Raw genomic sequence first — 20282 nt, forward strand, 5'->3', positions numbered from 1 at the left:
CTGGGATCTGATATGCTTCTCTAATCAATGCCCCTTGTCTCCATCCATATGTCTCTTCAGTCATCCTCTATAGGGGAACCCCTTGGCCTTTCCATCTATATGCCCCTTCACCTCTCTATCCACATGCCCCTTCCCCTCTCCATCCAATGACCCTTCATTTCCATCCATGACCTTCAGGATCCATCCATATGACCCTTCAGCCTCTCCATCCAGAAACCCAGTTCTTCGGTGTTTGTTTCCCTTCACCCTCCATGGGTGGGTGTGTTTCCATGGATCAGTGTGTCCATCACCCCTCCATCCAGTGTGACCCATGGGTGGGTGTGTTTCCTTCACCCCTCCCTCCAGTGTTTCCATGGATCGTGTCCTTCCTCTTCCCTTGTTTCCATCCAGAATGGGTGTGTTTCCTCTCCTCTTCCCTTGCATGCGTCTCCAGACCTCGAGTGTCAATGATATAAACGGATTGCTCATCTAGCCAGTTAACCTTCCCATCCCATAAAAAGTGTAATTGGTTTGCTATAGAAAGCAGCCTTTTCCATGCCAGGGATAATCCCTGGGATTGATGAATGCTTCTCTAATCAATGTGTGTCTGGGAGACCAGTCTCTTCAGTCATCCTGTAAAAGGGGAACAGCTGGCCTTTCCAAAGGTCACAGTGAGGGTCAGTCAGACCACTTATACACATGAACAAAAAACCCCTTGCTATTTTCAAGAAGTGACCAAGGATGAGTGAAAGGATTAAAGCCTAACAGTGTAAAGGAAAGACAGACCGGTGTTTGTTTGTTTCCATGGGTGGGTGTGTTTCCATGGATGAGTGTGTTTCCATGGGTGGTGTGTTTCCATGGATGAGTGTGTTTCCATGGATGAGTGTGTTTCCATGGATGTGTGTGTTTCCATGGATGTGTGTGTGAGGTGTGACCATATGTGACAGACAAAGAGACAGGCAGAAAAACAGGCATATGAATTTAAACTAACCCACACACAATCTAAATTTAATCCCACTATTAGAGAATAAGAGATGTGTTTCATGTGGTGACATCACAGAGAGAGCTCCAGATGTATTGTTATTGCACTGTGCTCTTCAAACAGGAGGGGTTATCATTCTCACAGCCAGAGGTGCCGAGGGTGTTGTGTTGTGTTCAGGACAGATTTGAATAAGACAGAACTGGCCTGCAGCCTGCTGGGATGTTTCAATATCAACGTCACCACTGACTGAGATGGGTGACAGATTGGGAGATATCAATTCATCATGACTTTAGGATGCCACCAGGGCATTATACACAACGGCTCTCCTCCACTTTGCCTTGTCGACCGACACAATACATTTTTCATGAATGTAATCTCTGCTCTTAGATAGGTCTGGTGAGGACAGAGAACGGTATCTACTCAAAACTATAATCAATGTATGATGCCTCCAACAGCCCCCAACATTTGACCGGGTTCAAAGAGATATTACTTTTGGGCTGCCAAATAATAAATAATGGATACCCTACTTGCTTTATATATTAGCTAACAACGTGGAAATCTATTAGGATGACTCTATAGAGTGTTACTTGTCTCAAAGACTGAATAGCTGCATGTGGTCCACCAGTAGCAGTTCTGTGGACATCGGTAACATCTTTCTGTGGAGCTGCATTCTAACCTCTGAGTCTAGACAGAGTGTTACTGAATGTAAAGCTGAGATGCTACATCAATCTGAGAGATGTGTTGTTCCACCCACTAATGACCTCCGACTAGATATATGATATATGCAGACAGTGATGAATGATCTTACTACACATTTGTTAGTCATCCACCCCACCTCTCCTCTCCCTCCCTCCATCTCTCGACTATGTTCAGGGTGTCATGGCTGATAGGCCAGTGATTCAGTTGAACTTGTAAACAACAGGCTCCATCTGTCTCCATCACCTTTAATAACAGCTCAATGCTTACTCTGCTTTATTTAGAAGAATAGGAGAGTAGGCAGCAGGTCTGTGTTTGGATTAGACAGGAGGGACGCAGCCACAGCACTCCATGAGTTAGTATGCACACACATGCGTCTCTTACACAGTCTCACTGCAACAACACTGCAGTCAGAGAGGGAGGGGGTGGGGGGTGACAAGCAAGGGGAGAGAGAGAGGTCTGCATTGAAATATACAGACTAAGCCTTTCTTTGAGGTCAGTGGTTTGGACCTCTACACACACACATAAAGTCTTGTATAACTAACCTTGTGGGGACACAATTCAGTCCCATTCAAAATGTTTTTTTCCCTAAGCACTAAACCAACCCTGACAATTGTCAAATGAATGGATTCACAAATAAGGCATAATGCTTAAGTTACAAGAAAATACTGGCATTACAATGCATTATTCTAGGCATGATCAGAGGGGGAGAGAGAGAGAAGTCATAGCCTGAAAAGGCCATGCCCCAAGAGTCCCTGGGGTTGAGAGAGAAAGAGAGAGTGTATCTCACCAGTGCAAGTCAGGAACAAAGAGAAAGAGACAATGAATCTCAGTCAAAATCTTGTTGACCAATAGCATTACTGTTACCAATCAAATATCAGACCTACAGGAAGTAAAGACAACTGAATCTCTGCTTCAAAGAGAGAAAGTGAGACAGAATGGGGGATGTCAAAAGCCACACAGAGAAGGCTGAATTCCTGAGAAGAGAATAAAACCTTTTGCATACAGTTGAGAGTCGCCTAACACACACACAACAATAAAAGCAATGTATTTGTAATGAATCTGCGGTAGAGGCCTGCCGCGTGAGTCCCTCACTGTGTTGTTTTATTATGAATGCTGCTGAGCCAACGGGCTGTGGAATAGCTTCAGGTGACAAGCCCTTCCCTGTTCTTATGCTAATCCTCATTGACATTTCCCTAAACAGCACACCGGTCCTGAACATCAAGACGGACCAGTCAACCATCCAACGTTAACCACTATAAAAGCCTCACATGGTGCAACAACCAATCTACAATCACTGCCAGCAGATACTACTCATGTGGCATACGTATTATCACAAAATGTGGCTACAATTCAAGATCTTTATTTCCCCCATCAAAAGCAAATACAAGCATGTGTGTGTGTGTTTGTATTTCCTCTTGTGTGTGGGTTTCCTCATGTGTGTGTGTGTGTGTGTGTGTGTGTGTGTGTGTGTGTGTGTGTGTGTGTGTGTGTGTGTGTGTGTGTGTGTGTGTGTGTGTGTGTGTGTGTGTGTGTGTGTGTGTGTGTGTGTGTGTGTGTGTGTGTGTGTGTGTGTGTGTGTGTGTGTGTGTGTGTGTGTGTGTATTTCCTCATGTGTGTGTGTTTCCTCTTGACATAGTTTTCCAGTTTAATTAGTCAAGTGTATGGGATACACATGGTATACACTGTCCAACTTGCAGGTTCTTTCTCGACAATGCTACAACAATAAGAAATAAAAGATAAGAATATGAACATAAAGTAAATGGCTCAGTAGAATAGAATAAACATTTTAGCATATGTATAGTACAGGAAGGCACAATTTATAGTCCAATATTCACATGTGTATTGGGGAATATGGGGGGGGCAAGCGTTTAAATTGTACAGTATTTAGTAATCATAAGAAGAGTCTGGCAACAGCAGTGTAACGTAGACGCAGGGAGTCAGGAAGCCGGTGCAGTCAGTGAGTTTAATATGAACTAACATACTATTTATTAGGCGTGTCAGAGGAATGGCCAAAAAAATGGCACCAGTCACCTTGGTCATAGACTGTTTTCTCTGCTACCGCACGCACGGCAAGCGGTACCGGAGTGCCAAGTCTAGGACCAAAAGGCTCCTTAAAACCTCTGGGATAGGTGGGACGCAATCGTCCCACCTGGCCAATAACCAGGGAAAATGCAGAGTGCCAAATTCAAATAAAATACTATAAAAATCTAACTTTCATTATATCACACATGTAAGATACCAAATGAAAGCTGCACTCTTTGTGAATCCAGCCAACATGTCAGATTTCAAAAAGGCTTTCGGCGAAAGCATAAGATGCTATTATCTGATGATAGCGCAACAGTAAACAAAGAGAGTAGCATATTTCAACCCTGCAGGCACGACACAAAACGCAGAATTAAAAATATAATTCATGCCTTACCTTTGACGAACTTATTTTGTTGGCACTCCAATATGTCCCATAAACATCACAAATGGTCCTTTTGTTCGATTTATTCCGTACATATATATCCAAAATGTCCATTTATTTGGCGCGTTTGATCCAGAAAAACACAGCTTCCAAATTGCGCAACGTTACTACAAAATATCTCAAAAGTTACCTGTAAACTTTGCCAAAATATTTCAAACTATTTTTGTAATAAAACTTTAGGTATTTTTAAACGTTAATAATCGATCAAATTGAAGACAGGATGATCTGTGTTTAATACCATAAGAAAACAAACTGATGCAACTTTTCTGGTCATGCGCCTCTCTCAAACAGTCCACTTCAAGTGACTCTCATTCAAAATGGCCGTACTTCATTACACAAAGGAAAAACCTCAACAAATTTTCTAAAGACTGGTGACATCCAGTGGAAGTGGTAGGAACTGCAAACAAGTCCCTTAGAAATCTGGTTTCCCAATGAAAAACCATTGAAAAGACACGTGACCTCAAAATAAAATCTGAATGGTTTGTCCTCTGGGTTTTGCGTGCTACATAAGTTCTGTTATACTCACAAACATGAACATGATTCAAAAAGTTTTAGAAACTTCAGAGTGTTTTCTATCCAAATCTACTAATAATATGCATATCTTATATTCCGGGGATGAGTAGCAGGCAGTTGAATTTGGGCACACTATTTATCCAAAAGTGAAAATGCTGCCCCTTATCCCCGAAGAAATTTTAACAGCTTCTACCCCCAAGCCACAAGACTGCTGAACAATTAATCAAATGGCCACCCGGACTATTTACATTGACACTGCTGCTCCTCGCTGTTTTTATCTATGCATAGTCACTTTACAAATCACCTCGACTAACCTGTACCCCCGCATATTAACTCGGTATCGGTACTCCCTGCATCTAGCCTCTTTATTGCTATGCATTTTTTTGTTACTTTAGTTTATTTTGTAAATATTTTCATACCTCTATTTCTTGTCCTGCATTATCTGTTAAGGGCTTGTAAGTGAGCATTTTACGGTAAGGTTGTATTCGGCGTATGTGACAACTAACATTTGATTTGATTTGACATAGAGTGAATACACGTACAAGAGTGTAACAATTCGGGAGAGCAGAATGATGGGTGCAACCAGGACAGAGACCTCTCCCGAATCACAGGTTCAGCCACCTCGCTGTCCGTATGTACTCCAGGTTCCGACGGTCAGTGAGGAGGAGAAATTGGACCTTGGCGCCGTCCAGCCAGTGTCTCCACTCCTCTAGTGCTAACTTTACCACCAAGAGCTCCCGGTAGCCGACGTCATAGTTCCTCTCTGCAGGAGACGGAGACAGTTTTTTAGAGTAATAGGCACATGAATACAATTTGTGTGGGTTACTTGGCATTGTGATAGGACAGCTCCCACACCCACTTCTGAGGCGTCCACCTCCACCATGAAGGGCAGTGAAGGATTTGGGTGTTTCAGCAACGGGGCGGAGGTGAAACTCCCCTTCAGTAGGCGGAAGGCTTCATCAGCTGCAGGACTCCACATCAACTTATGGGGACCACCCTTGCAGAGAGAGTTGTGGCGACGGCTCTAAAGTTTTTAATAAAGCGACTACCTGACACCCAAGCATGTCCTGGAATACCTCGTTCACGAATGCCTGGAACACAGACGGAGCGTTGGCATCACCAAATACTCATATTTTTTTATATTTTTTTATTTCACCTTTATTTAACCAGGTAGGCTAGTTGAGAACAAGTTCTCATTTGCAACTGCGACCTGGCCAAGATAAAGCATAGCAGTATGAACAGACAACAACACAGAGTTACACATGGAGTAAACAATTAACAAGTCAATAACACAGTAGAAAAAAGGGGGGAGTCTATATACAATGTGTGCAAAAGGCATGAGGTAGGCGAATAATTACAATTTTGCAGATTAGCACTGGAGTGATAAATGATCAGATGGTCATGTACAGGTAGAGATATTGGTGTGCAAAAGAGCAGAAAAGTAAATAAATAAAAACAGTATAAAAACAGTATGGGAATGAGGTAGGTGAAAATGGGTGGGGTATTTACCAATAGACTATGTACAGCAGCAGCGATCGGTTAGCTGCTCAGATAGCTGATGTTTGAAGTTGGTGAGGGAGATAAAAGTCTCCAACTTCAGCGATTTTTGCAATTCGTTCCAGTCACAGGCAGCAGAGTACTGGAACGAAAGGCGGCCAAATGAGGTGTTGGCTTTAGGGATGATCAGAGAGATACACCTGCTGGAGTGCGTGCTACGGATGGGTGTTGCCATCGTGACCAGTGAACTGAGATAAGGCGGAGCTTTACCAAGCATGGACTTGTAGATGACCTGGAGCCAGTGGGTCTGGCGACGAATATATAGCGAGGGTCAGCCGACTAGAGCATACAAGTCGCAGTGGTGGGTGGTATAAGGTGCTTTAGTGACAAAACGGATGGCACTGTGATAGACTGCATCCAGTTTGCTGAGTAGAGTGTTGGAAGCCATTTTGTAGATGACATCGCCGAAGTCGAGGATCGGTAGGATAGTCAGTTTTACTAGGGTAAGCTTGGCGGCGTGAGTGAAGGAGGCTTTGTTGCGGAATAGAAAGCCGACTCTTGATTTGATTTTCGATTGGAGATGTTTGATATGAGTCTGGAAGGAGAGTTTGCAGTCGAGCCAGACACCTAGGTACTTATAGATGTCCACATATTCAAGATCGGAACCATCCAGGGTGGTGATGCTAGTCGGGCATGCGGGTGCAGGCAGCGATCGGTTCAAAAGCATGCATTTGGTTTTACTAGCGTTTAAGAGCAGTTGGAGGCCACGGAAGGAGTGTTGTATGGCATTGAAGCTCGTTTGGAGGTTAGATAGCACAGTGTCCAATGACGGGCCGACAGTATATAGAATGGTGTCGTCTGCGTAGAGGTGGATCAGGGAATCGCCCGCAGCAAGAGCAACATCATTGATATACACAGAGAAAAGAGTCGGCCCGAGAATTGAACCCTGTGGCACCCCCATAGAGACTGCCAGAGGACCGGACAGCATGCCCTCCGATTTGACACACTGAACTGTCTGCAAAGTAATTGGTGAACCAGGCAAGGCAGTCATCCGAAAAACCGAGGCTACTGAGTCTGCCGATAAGAATATGGTGATTGACAGAGTCGAACGCCTTGGCAAGGTCGATGAAGACGGCTGCACAGTAGTGTCTTTTATCGATGGCGGTTATGATATCGTTTAGTACCTTGAGTGTGGCTGAGGTGCACCCGTGACCGGCTCGGAAACCAGATTGCACAGCGGAGAAGGTACGGTGGGATTCAAGATGGTCAGTGACCTGTTTGTTGACTTGGCTTTCGAAGACCTTAGATAGGCAGGGCAGGATGGATATAGGTCTGTAACAGTTTGGGTCCAGGGTGTCTCCCCCTTTGAAGAGGGGGATGACTGCGGCAGCTTTCCAATCCTTGGGGATCTCAGACGATATGAAAGAGAGGTTGAACAGGCTGGTAAATAGGGGTTGCGACAATGGCGGCGGATAGTTTCAGAAATAGAGGGTCCAGATTGTCAAGCCCAGCTGATTTGTACGGGTCCAGGTTTTGCAGCTCTTTCAGAACATCTGCTATCTGGATTTGGGTAAAGGAGAACCTGGAGAGGCTTGGGCGAGGAGCTGCGGGGGGGGGCGGAGCTGTTGGCCGAGGTTGGAGTAGCCAGGCGGAAGGCATGGCCAGCCGTTGAGAAATGCTTATTGAAGCTTTCGATAATCATGGATTTATCGGTGGTGACCGTGTTACCTAGCCTCAGTGCAGTGGGCAGCTGGGAGGAGGTGCTCTTGTTCTCCATGGACTTCACAGTGTCCCAGAACTTTTTGGAGTTGGAGCTACAGCATGCAAACTTCTGCCTGAAGTAGCTGGCCTTAGCTTTCCTGACTGACTGCGTGTATTGGTTCCTGACTTCCCTGAACAGTTGCATATCGCGGGGACTATTCGATGCTATTGCAGTCCGCCACAGGATGTTTTTGTGCTGGTCGAGGGCAGTCAGGTCTGGAGTGAACCAAGGGCTGTATCTGTTCTTGGTTCTGCATTTTTTTGAACGGAGCATGCTTATCTAAAATGGTGAGGAAGTTAGTTTTAAAGAATGACCAGGCATCCTCAACTGACGGGATGAGGTCAATGTCCTTCCATGATACCCGGGCCAGGTCGATTAGAAAGGCCTGCTCACAGAAGTGTTTTAGGGAGCGTTTGACAGTGATGAGGGGTGGTCGTTTGACTGCGGCTCCGTGGCGGATACAGGCAATGAGGCAGTGATCGCTGAGATCCTGGTTGAAGACAGCGGAGGTGTATTTGGAGGGCCAGTTGGTCAGGATGACGTCTATGAGGGTACCCTTGTTTACGGAGTTAGGGTTGTACCTGGTGGTTCCTTGATGATTTGTGTGAGATTGAGGGCATCTAGCTTAGATTGTAGGACTGCCGGGGTGTTATGCATATCCCAGTTTAGGTCACCTAATAGAACAAACTCTTAAGCTAGATGGGGGGCGATCAATTCACAAATGGTGTCCAGGGCACAGCTGGGAGTAGTGTCCAAACATGGTGCTGAAGGCCATCTTCCATTCATCCTTCTCCCGGTTGAAGATCAGATTGTAGGCACTCCGCAATTCCAGGTTAGTAAAAAAAGAGGGTAGCTGTTCTTGGTGGTGATGGAGCGGTGAGGCATGCGGCCCCTACCTCCATGGGTTTATGCTCTGAATCAGAATGGTCAACGAAGGTAGGAGAGAAGCGATGGGGTTATCTATGCTCCCGAAGAAGGTTATCCAGATGGATGACCATTGAGATGAGTGCGTCCAAGGAGATGTTGTCGTCTCAGCAACTCCGTCTGGACCTCTTTGCGCAATCCTCTTCTGAATAAGGTGTGGAGCTCTGGCTCATTCCATCTACTGGATGCTGCCACTGTACGGAAGGTGAGTGTGTGCTCCGCAGCGGTCTGGCCATCCTGCCGTAGTTGGAGTAGGTGCTCACCCTCCAGTTGCTCCAGCTGGTCGTGTTGTTGGCGAAGTAGGTCTTCCTGCTCGGCGACCATCTGGGAGATGTCTCAGTTGACTGCAGCTTCCATTTAATGAGGCAGTATTCTGTAACAAAGATGCAGGGAGTCAAGAAGCAGGTGCTGTCTTTGAGTTTTATAAGAACGAACATAGAGTGACTACACGAACAGGAGAAGCATCTGAACATGAACACAGGACCTTATGGGTGATAACCACACAGTGCTAGATAAAGGGGGAGTAATTAGGGAAGTGATGAAGTTCAGGTGTGCCTAATGAAGAGGTGCAGGTGTGCATAATGATGGATTCCAGGTGTGTGTAATGATGGGTTGCCAGGACTGGTGGTTAGTAGACCGGCAACGTCGAGCACCAGAGAGCAGGAGAAGACGTGACAAGCAGTTGTGACATAATGTTACATAATGTTGCTGCTACCGTCTCTTATGACTGAATATAACTTCTGGACATGAGAACAGTGATTACTCACCGCGGATTGGAAGAAACCTTTTCCTTTAACGAGTCCGGCGAGAATGATGGCCTGCTTTCACTGGAACAGGCCCAGATCCACATCTACTGCGTGAAGAAAAGACAGGAAAAGGGGCCGCAGATCGGGCAGCCTTCTGAGAATCCCTCTCCCTCCCTCTATACTCCTATTGCCATCCATTATTCTTACTAACATGCAATCATTGGAAAATAAAATTGATGACCTACAATTAAGATTATCCTACCAACGGGACATCAAAAACTGTAACATCTTATGTTTCACCAAGATGTGACTGAACAACGATACGGATAATATAGAGCTAGCATCATTTTCCATGCACCGGCAGAACAGAGAAGCTACTTCTGGTAAGACAAGGGGTGGGGTGTGTGTCTATTTGTCAATAACAGCTGGTGCGCGATGTCTAATATTAAAGAAGTCTCAAGGTACTGCTCACCTGAGGTAGATCACATTATGATAAGCTGTAGACCACACTATCTGTCTAGAGTTCTCATCTATATTATTCGTAGCCATCTATTTACCACCACAGAACGAAGCTGGCACTAAGACCACTCTCAACTAACTCTATAAGGCCATAAACAAAGAAGAAATTGAAGTGGTGCTCCTATTGGCCAGGGACTTTAATGCAGGCAAATTTAATCAGTTTTACCAAATTTGTACCATCATGTCACATGTGCAACCAGAGAAAAAAAAATCTAGACCACCTTTACTCCACACACAGAGATGCATACAAAGCTCATGGCACACATCAACAGTATACTCCAGGAAACCCTAGACCCACTACAATTCGCATACCGCCCCAACAGATCCACGCAATCTCAGTCGCACTCCACACTGTCCTTTCTCACCTGGACAAAAGGGACACCTATGTGAGAATAATGTTCATTGACTACAGCTCAGTGTTCAACACCATAGTGCCCACGAAGCTTATCACTAAGCTAAGGACTCTGGGACTAAACACCTCCCTGTGCAACTGGATCCTGGACTCCTGACGGGGCTCCCCCAGATGGTAAGAGTAGGCAACAACACGTCTGCCACGCTAATCCTTAACACTGGGGCCCCTCAGGGGTGTGATCTTAGTCCCCTCCTGTATTCCCTGTTCACCCATGACTGCTTGGCCAAACACAACTCCAACACCATCATTAAGTTTGCTGCTGACACAATAGTGGTAGGCCTGATCACCAACAATGATGAGACAGCCTATAGAGAGGAGGTCAGAGAACTGGCGGAAAAGGTGGCCCGAACAGGCCCCCATTAACATCGCCGGGGCTGCAGTGGAGCGGGTCGACAGTTTCAAGTTCCTTGACGTCCACATCACCAATGAACTATCATGGTCTAAACACACCAAGACAGTCGTAATGAGGGTACAACAAAAACTTTTCCCCCTCAGGAGAATATTGGCATGGGTCCCCAGATCCTCAAAAAGGCGATACAGAGGGTAGTACAAATGGCCCAGTACATCACTGGGGCCAAGCTTGCTGTCATCCAGGACCTATACAATAGGAGGTGTCAGAGGACATCCCATAAAATTGTCAGAGACTCCAGTCACCCAAGTTATAAACTGTTTTCTCTGCTACCGTACGGCAAGTGGTACCGGGCGCCAAGTCTAGGACCAAAAGGCTCCTCAACAGCTTCTACCCCCAAGCCATAAGACTGCTGAACAATGAATAGAATCGCCACCGGACAATTTACATTGACCCCCTCCCTTTTTGTACACTGCTGCTACTCTCTGTTTATTATCTATGTATAGTCACTTCACCCCTACCTACATGTACAAATTACCTCAACTAATCTGTACCACTGCACACTGACTCGGTACGCGTGCCCCTGTATATAGCCTCGTTATTGTTATTCTTATTGTTACTTTTTATTATTATTTTTAATTTTAGTCTACTTGGTAAATACTTTCTTAACTTTTCTTGAACTGCACTGTTGGTTAAGGGCTTGTAAGTAAGTATTTCAAGGTAAAGTCTACACTTCTATTCGGCGCATGTGACAAATAAAGTTTGATTTGATGTGTGTGTAGCATGAATGTATAACATCTTTATTTACCCTTTCAACATTAAATACAAGCATGTGTGTGGTGTGTGTGCCTGTGCGCGTGTGTGTGCGTGTGTGTGCGTGTGTGCGTGCGTGTGTGTGTGCAGACATTGGTGGTGTAGCACAGGGTATTCAGGCTGGCCCTGGTTACCTGTGCTGTGTGGGGTAAACTCATACCTACTCAACAGCCCTGCTGGAGGGCGATACAGGTACTTCATGTTTGTGTGCGTGTCAACATCACCTGAAGTGATTACAGTCCCACCAGTACAAGGGTTTATAAAAGCACACATGTGTAGCACTGCAACAAGTGTCAGAACACCAAGTACAAGACACACCAGAGACCAGGCTGAGAGAGACAGCGACAGAGGGCAACCAATGTGCAACACAATTTGGGATTTCCACAGTTTACACACTGACAGGTAAGCTCAGCTTGCGTGAGGACAGCATCTTAGTTGGACCATTATCATCCAGTGAGGGAAAACTTTGCTTTGTATTCTCCCATTATAATAACAGTCCATTATGTTGATATGTACCCCCTTTGAGGCTAAGGTGAGCTTGCCGTTATGTCTACTCTCCCTTAACAAAAGTGCCGCGTATATTTTTTTATTGACATTCCGCTAACGTTCTTGTTTACAAAAACCCTATGAGTGAAGAGTGGCATGTCTGCCAGTAAACATATTGTATGTTATATGACTGATCTGACTCCATTACAAACGTTGTATACAGGTGGGTGTGTAGTGGGGTTAGTTTGTGGTCTTGTATAGTGTTGAGGATTTTAACATTAAAAGGAAATGGTCTTGAGAGGGCAATTTTTTTATTGCTATTGTTATATGAGAAATGTACAGTCGGGACGGTCTCTCTCCAAAAGGGGAAAAGAAGTAGCTGACTTTCTGAACTCTCACCATAGAAGTAAATCATACAACATGTGCCTACATTTATCAGTGTAAATATTGAGTGAATGATTTAATTGGCTGAAAGATCAAAATGTGAATAACATTGCATTTAATCACAAACGGATGATTACAAGGGTGGAAATGGCTCCCCTTGGCATTGATTGCACAACCTTTAAATAAATGATTATAACGTTTTCCTTGGCAAATCATTACTTGTTGAAGAGTTATTAGCGACAATGACAACTGAACCACACTGTACTAATAAAATGATCGCTCTATTTCAAAAGTATATTATTTAAAAGCATCAGCCAAGCATTGTATCAAAGTACATCTCAAATGATCTTGGCATTCATTATATCACCTTACAGTAACAATTGGGGGGGGGGTCATGATTACGTGTGAAAGGCTTTGTGAGATCCAAAGCTTCTCAACAAAGAACCGTGTGTGACTATCGGATTTCAGTTTATGAAATAAAGGACATTTCTTGCTTTGAGCGTAGGAACAAAGCTTACTGCACTGGTCATTTAGTACTTAACAGTCGCACCACCATCCAACTATTTGGCATAGCTTGGCAGCAACACAGGCCAGATTTATTCAGAGAACATTTTCTTGCCAGGGACCATCCATCAAAGAGTTTACCTTACCAGTGGTTACTATGACAGTTTTATATAATTAACATTTTACTCATTTAGCAGATGCTCTTATCCAGAGTGAGTTACAGGAGCAAGTACAATATAGGGGCACATCAACAGATTTTTCACATAGTCAGCTCAGGGATTCGACCCAGCAATCTTTTGGTTTCTGGCTCAACACTCTTAACTGCTAGGCTACCTGCCGCCCTATATGCAGCTACAGGTTGCCTTGCAAAAGTATTCATCCCCCTTGGCATTTTTCCTATTTGTTGCGTTACAACCTGTAATTTAAATAGATTTTTATTTGGATTTCATGTAATGGACATACACAAAATAGTCAAAATTGGTGAAGTGAAATAAAAATAATAGCTTGTTTAAAACAATTTAAAAAAATAGAAAACAAAAAAGTGGTACGTGCATATGTATTCACCCATTTTGCTATGAAGCCCCTAAATAAGATCTGGGGCAACCAATTACCTTCGGAAGTCACAAAATTAGTTAAATAAAGCGCACCTGTGTGCAATCTACAACCAGTCATGTCATGTCACATGATCTCAGTATACATACACCTGTTCTGAAAGGCCCCAGAGTCTGGAACACCACTAAGCAAGGGGCACCACCAAGCAAGCGGCACCATGAAGACCAAGGAGCTCTCGAAACAGGTCAGGGATAAAGTTGTAGAGAAGTACAGATCAGGGTTGGGTTATAAAAAATATCTGAAACTTTGAACATCTCACTGAGCACCATTAAATCCATTTTTTTTAATCGAATGAATATGGCACCAAAAACAAACCTGCCAAGAGAGGGCCGCCCACCAAAACTCAAGGACCAGGCAAGGAGGGCATTAATCAGAGAGGCAACAAAAAGACCAAAGATAACCCTGAAGGAGCTGCAAAACTCCACAGCGGAGATTGGAGTATCTGTCCATAGGACCACTTTAAGAGTGGCCAGAAAAAAAGCAATTTCTTAAAGAAAAGAATAAGCAAACACGTTTGGTGTTCGCCAAAGGGCATGTGGGAAACTCCCCAAACATATGGAAGAAGGTACTCTGGTCAGATGAGACCAACATTGAGCTTTTTGGCCATCAAGGAAAACGCTATGTCTGGTGCAAACTCAACACCTCTCATCACCCCGAGAACACCATCCCTACAGTGAAGCATGGTGGTGGCAGCATCATGCTCTGGGGATGTTTTTCATTGGCAGGGACTGGGAAACTGGTCAGATTTGAAGGAATGATGGGTGATACTAAATACAGGGAAATTCTTGAGGGAAACCTGTTTCATTCTTCCAGAGATTTGAGACTGGGACGGAGGTTCACCTTCCAGCAGGACAATGACCCTAAGCATACTGCTAAAGCAACACTCGAGTGGTTTAAGGGGAGACATTTAAATGTCTTGTAATGGCCTATTCAAAGCCCAGACCTCAATCCAATTGAGAATCTGTGGTATAACTTAAAGATTGTTGTTCACCAGCGGAACCCGTCCAACTTGAAGGAGCTGGAGCAGTTTTGTCTTGAAGAATGAGCAAAACTCCCAGTGGCTAGATGTGCCAAGCTTATAGAGACATACCCCAAGAGACTTGCAGCTGTAATTGCTGCAAAAGATGGCTCTACAAAGTATTGACTTTGGTGAGGTGAATAGTTATGCACGTTCAAGTTTTCAGTTTGTTTCACAATAAAAAATATTTTGCACTTTCAAAGTGGTAGGCATGTCGTGTAAATCAAATGATTTACAAATGACCACCCCACAACAAATCAATTTTAATTCCAGGTTGTAAGGCAACAAAATAGGCTAAATGCCAAGTGGGGTGAATACTTTTGCAAGCCACTATATGTGGTTTTAGTAGGCTAGATGATGATGCTGTTATAGCAGCAAAGGGTGGACCAACTCCCTATTAATGCCCATGATTTGGAATGAGATGTTCAACGAGCAGGTGTCCACATACTTTTGGTCATGTAGTGTACAGTATATACCTCAGCCCACTTACCCACACACTTAAACCCTAATATTTATACAATCAAGTACCCATACACCCATATCCTGATGCTAAATGCACTATTTGTTACTCCGCCTATATTCTCCAAGACACCACAGTAACCTAAATCCACCTATTCGCTGCACATTCCAACCCTGTTATTTGCATATCTTAGTCCTGTGACCTTTGACCGGTCTACTGCTACATGCAAGCCATAATTGTTAGAAAAATTGCTGTTCTTCGGGCATTTCAGCCCCAATATTTAGACAAACCAGGTCTTCACCTATACTTCAGCTCCAATTTACATACCAAAGTCTGCACCTGTTCTTGAACTCAATTAGCCAACTAAGCCAGGTCTACATGTGCCAAACCATAAATATCCATAAACTGTAAAACAGGTCTACCCCTGCACCTCAACTCCAGTAAACCAGGTCTAGCATTGTATTCAGCAAAACGCCCATAAACCAGGTCTAGCATTGTGCAAGAGACACTAAACTAAACAAACCTATTCTTATTAAATATTTGTTAAGATATTACACCAATTCCCCCTAAAATAACAAAATAGTATTTTTACAGTCAAAATCACTGATTTAAACATAGTAAAAGGCTAATGGATAACGGTAAAATCATCTGGGTCTTAACTATGGCATGTGCCCAGGATTACAAAATGTAAGTGCATATTAAAATGTGCAAGTGATGCACAGCAACTGCTAGTAAGTAGAGAAGCGTGGTTGGGGCAGGTATGTGAAGTCATTCCATTGATCATAGACTGACTGAGGTGTTTGTGCTGGTGAGGTTTTTCATATAATGATGTTTTGATGAAAATGAATGTCAGTTTAACCCAATTCGTTAAAGTATGAACTATTTGACAAACATATTCTTATTATCTCTAACAGAAGACAGGACCTAGAAAATTATGTTTGGCATCAGGAAGCGCATCCAGGACCACCTGGTGGAGCGAAGAATCCGCCGAACCCGGCTGGTGACCAAATATGGCCAATGCAACATTGAATTTGGTAACGTGAAATGCGGCAACCAGTTTGCCTTCCTCATGGACTTCTGGACGACCTTCGTAGAGTTCCGCTGGCGCTTTGTCCTCTTCTTCTTCACCGTCTCGTTCACCCTGAGCTGGTTCATCTTCGGACTACTGTGGTTCTGGATCGCCTGGAGCAACCAAGACCTGACCTGGCAGAACCCCTCAAAAGGCCACAAGTACTGTGTGGAAAATGTTTCCGATCTCATTACAGCATTCCTCTTCTCCATGGAGACCCAGACCAGCATCGGGTATGGTGTACGCGTCATCACCCCTCACTGTTCTGGTGCTGTAACCCTCATCATTGCCCAGTTTCTCATAGGTTCCATCATCAACTGTTTCATGTGTGGAATCATCCTGGCCAAAATCTCCATCCCTAAGAAAAGGGCCAAGACCATCACATTCAGTCAGACAGCTGTCATCTGTCCTAAGAAGGACTTCCTTTGCCTCATGATAAGAGTGGCCAACTTACGCAAGACCCTGATGATCGGGAGCCAGATTTATGGCAAGTTGTTGAGGACAACCAACAAACCCAATGGGGAGACAATCATCATGGATCAGGTGAACATTGAGTTCATGGTGGACGCTGGGAAGGACAACCTCTTCTTTGTGTGCCCTCTCACACTCTACCATGTGATTGACAAGGCTAGCCCTTTCTTTGAGATGGCAGTGGACACACTCCATAAGCAGGAGTTTGAGCTGGTGGTCTTTCTGGACGGCACAGCCGAGACCACCAGCTCAGCCTGCCAGGTCAGGACCTCCTTCATCCCTCAGGAGATCATGTGGGGTTACAGCTTCCTGCCAATCATCTCCCGCAGTAAAGAGGGCAAGTACAGAGTGAACTTCTCCAACTTCTCCAAAGTGGTGCCCGTGGCCACTGCACATTGTTCCTACTGCTTCCACAACATGAAGGGACACCACCTCCACTCCATTAACGGAATCGACAACTGGGAATTTGAAGCAAATGATAACTTAGAACAACCTAATATGACCAAGTTGTGAGCTTATGTGGCCTGAGGAATAGAAGACAGTTATAGGTTGTACACGCTTAGAAAAATGGATTCTTCGGCTGTGCCCATAGAATAGCTATTTTTAGTTTAACATTGCAAAAATTACAAATCTGATTACAAATCTTGGTCTCATCTCGCACCAGCGACTCCTGTGGTGGGCCAGGCACAGTGCACGCCAACCAAGGTTGCACTGTGTTTCCTCCAACACATTGGTGTGGCTGGCTTCCGGGTTGGATGCGCGCTGTGTGAAGAAGCAGTGCGGCTTGGTTGGGTTGTGTTTCGGAGGACGCATGGCTTTCAACCTTCGTCTCTGCTGAGCCCATATGGGAGTTGTAGCGATGAGACAAGATAGTAATTACTAATAATTGGACACCATGAAATTGGGGAGAAAAAGGGGGCAAAGCAACTTACAGTACATTATGTGAATTCCCCCAGTGGGAAACGAAGCCCCAAACCTGCCATCTGAGCTAGTGCTAGATAACATTAGAACACCTATTCATTATAACTGTGACGTGCAAGGACATCCCCAAGATAATGCTTCATTGGAGCACACATGCTGCTTTTGAAAGTGAGTGAGTATTAGGACATAAAATCTATAAGCCTTTCCTTATATACCAACTTTGGGGCATGGGCAAGGTTAGGTACAGCAACTTCATATGCTAACAAATCCCTCCTCAGACCCAAGGTGTCATAAGGCTGATAATCAAAGAAATAGTAGGAAGAGTTTGCTAAATTCTGGGACATTGTCATTCACGTTGGTAACGATCAAAGACTTTTGACTTGTATATTTATTCTCATTTAGAACAAGCCACTTCACTGACACAACATGTCATAATTTGTCAATACCACAGAACTCTATCTTTTGCCTGATCATATTGTACATTTTTCCCCTCAGAGGGGGCTCCCAATTCTCTTTCATGTGTAAAAATGGGATGTTGTGAGCCATTCACCGTTTGACTGCATTCAAACAGCTGATTATGCTTCACCAGTGATTTGCTAACATTGTTTTAATCTTAGATTTTGGAAGTCCATTGCTTAAAAATAACGTGCTTTGATTCAAATCACATGCACATGTGGCTTACCATAGTACACAAATACTTAATTTGTGTGGGAAGGTGAAGTAAATCATGTTGCTTGAGTGTTACATTATCAATAAAAATCTGTTTGAAATTTTTCAAATGCTGCTTGATTAATAACTTGAATCTTGAAATGGTTTGAAGCTAAATCACTAGAGCAAAAAGTATCTGGGTAAACTCTATCAACTCAAGCATGGTTAAGTGATAATGCCAGAGAATTGTTTGGAGGATATATTGGCACGGGTGTTGTTACATTGGTAAACTGTGCCAATATATCCTCCAAACACCGGCTTCGAGGGCATTATCACTTTCATACAAAGCCAAGAAAGGTCACTTGATTTAGCAATGGCAAGAAGTTTAATTTCAGCTAGCTTAGATCTATATTTAGGATCTATATTTCCCAATGAATAGTAAACCGTCAGCAATTTGTTTTAAAGCATGTGATCCAGGTGGGTTGCATATCTCTATTTCATCTGTATACAAAATCAACTTCAAAGCATTGGGCCTAGCAAATAAAAGTGGGAGTGACTTGAAAATGAGAATGTGTTCTCAGGCAACTTACCCGGTAAACGAAGGGTTATATAAAACATTTAAAAAATAAAAAGGTCTCCATTGGCTATGTCATACAAGAATCCATCCTTGCACTTCTGTGGTTGTCATGGCAAGAATAATTGAGTCAGAAAACAACTGTTTCAGGCTTCTGAGCAAGGGTATGTCGTAAAACCATTTTTATTTCATGGTGAGAGCCCTCGAATTACCTCTTGAGTCTGCGCGCTACTTTAGAAAGTACTATTTCCTCAAGCTCGACCGGGCTGAGAAGCTGCTAGATGCTGTGGTTCTGTATGAGTGTAGTAGCAACTCTGGAAAAAGGATTTGCAAAATGAACAAACATTGCCAGTGCCTCTTCATGTACTGTCCCGTGGTCTCAGAATGTCTCTCAAACATCTGCTTCATTTGGTCCCTCATCTCAGTTAAGCCTGATATTATTCCACCACAGATACAATGTTGCTGCCAGTCCTCTGAAACATAAAGACAAAAAACAAGCACAAAAAAATGCATGACATGAATGTACTAAACTAGTCCAGCAGCCTCAAACAACATTCACCAATACATTAGCCTTGTTCAATGTGATATCTCATAGTGTCTCCTGTGCCTCTTGTGGAGCATCCTCAACATCTCCATGCACTGATAAAGCAATAAGTTCGGCCATTTGGGTCTGTTCGGGTCTAATGCAACCAGAAAAAAAGGGCTGTTTCATAATTGTCACATTCGTAGGACTGTTGATCTCTGTTTGGTAGCTACAAGGCTACAAGGTTTGTAGCGATCGTCTGTGGTGGAAAAAGGTGAGGACCAAAATACAGTATGGTAAGTGTTCATGTTTTTTAATAAAGTAATGAACACTGAACAAAACAATAAACGTGAAGTAATCAAACTGAAACAGTCCTGTGTGGCACCAACACTAACACTGAAAATAAACACCCACAACTCAAAAGTGAAACCAGGCTCCCTAAGTATGATTCTCAATCAGGGACAATGAATGACAGCTGCCTCTGATTGAGAACCATACCAGGCCGAACACAGCAATCCCAAATCAATAGAAAAAGAACATAGACAACCCACCCAACTCACGCCCTGACCATACTAAAACAAAGACATAATAAAAGACAACCCACCCAACTCACGCCCTGACCATACTAAAACAAAGACATAATAAAAGACAACCCACCCAACTCACGCCCTGACCATACTAAAACAAAGACATAATAAAAGAACTAAGGTTAGAACGTGACAAGGTTAGTGGAAAAGGGACTGCGGCAATGTGCTCTATTGGTGTCGCCCAAAAGATACTTCAAAGTCGAGGTCACAAATGAAAAGCAAATAACACACCACCAATTCATTGCACTTCTCAAACAATGCACCAAGTTAAAGGGGCAAAAATAGATAGTGAGCTAGCATGTGTATTCAGCAGGTATTTGATGAGTCCAATGCCAGAAAGCAACCACCAGTAACTGTTATTAA

At 43.8% G+C, this 20282-nt stretch overlaps 1 protein-coding gene across 1 annotated transcript; it reads left to right on the forward strand.

Moving 5' to 3' along the window:
• Positions 1-11884: 11884 nt before the first annotated feature.
• On the forward strand, positions 11885-18360 carry LOC118371486 (ATP-sensitive inward rectifier potassium channel 1-like). The gene is made up of 2 exons (XM_035756947.2): positions 11885-12064; positions 16041-18360. The coding sequence occupies exon 2, from the start codon at positions 16061-16063 to the stop codon at positions 17177-17179; it is 1119 nt and encodes a 372-aa protein (XP_035612840.1). The 5' UTR covers positions 11885-12064; positions 16041-16060; the 3' UTR covers positions 17180-18360.
• The last annotated feature ends 1922 nt before the right edge of the window (positions 18361-20282 follow it).

Source organism: Oncorhynchus keta, chromosome 1 (assembly GCF_023373465.1).
Source record: "Oncorhynchus keta strain PuntledgeMale-10-30-2019 chromosome 1, Oket_V2, whole genome shotgun sequence".
Classification (NCBI taxonomy): Eukaryota; Metazoa; Chordata; class Actinopteri; order Salmoniformes; family Salmonidae; genus Oncorhynchus; species Oncorhynchus keta.

Excerpts from the sequence above, each read along its gene's own strand:
- LOC118371486 (XM_035756947.2), top strand. The coding sequence starts at position 16,061 with ATGTTTGGCATCAGGAAGCGCATCCAGGACCACCTGGTGGAGCGAAGA.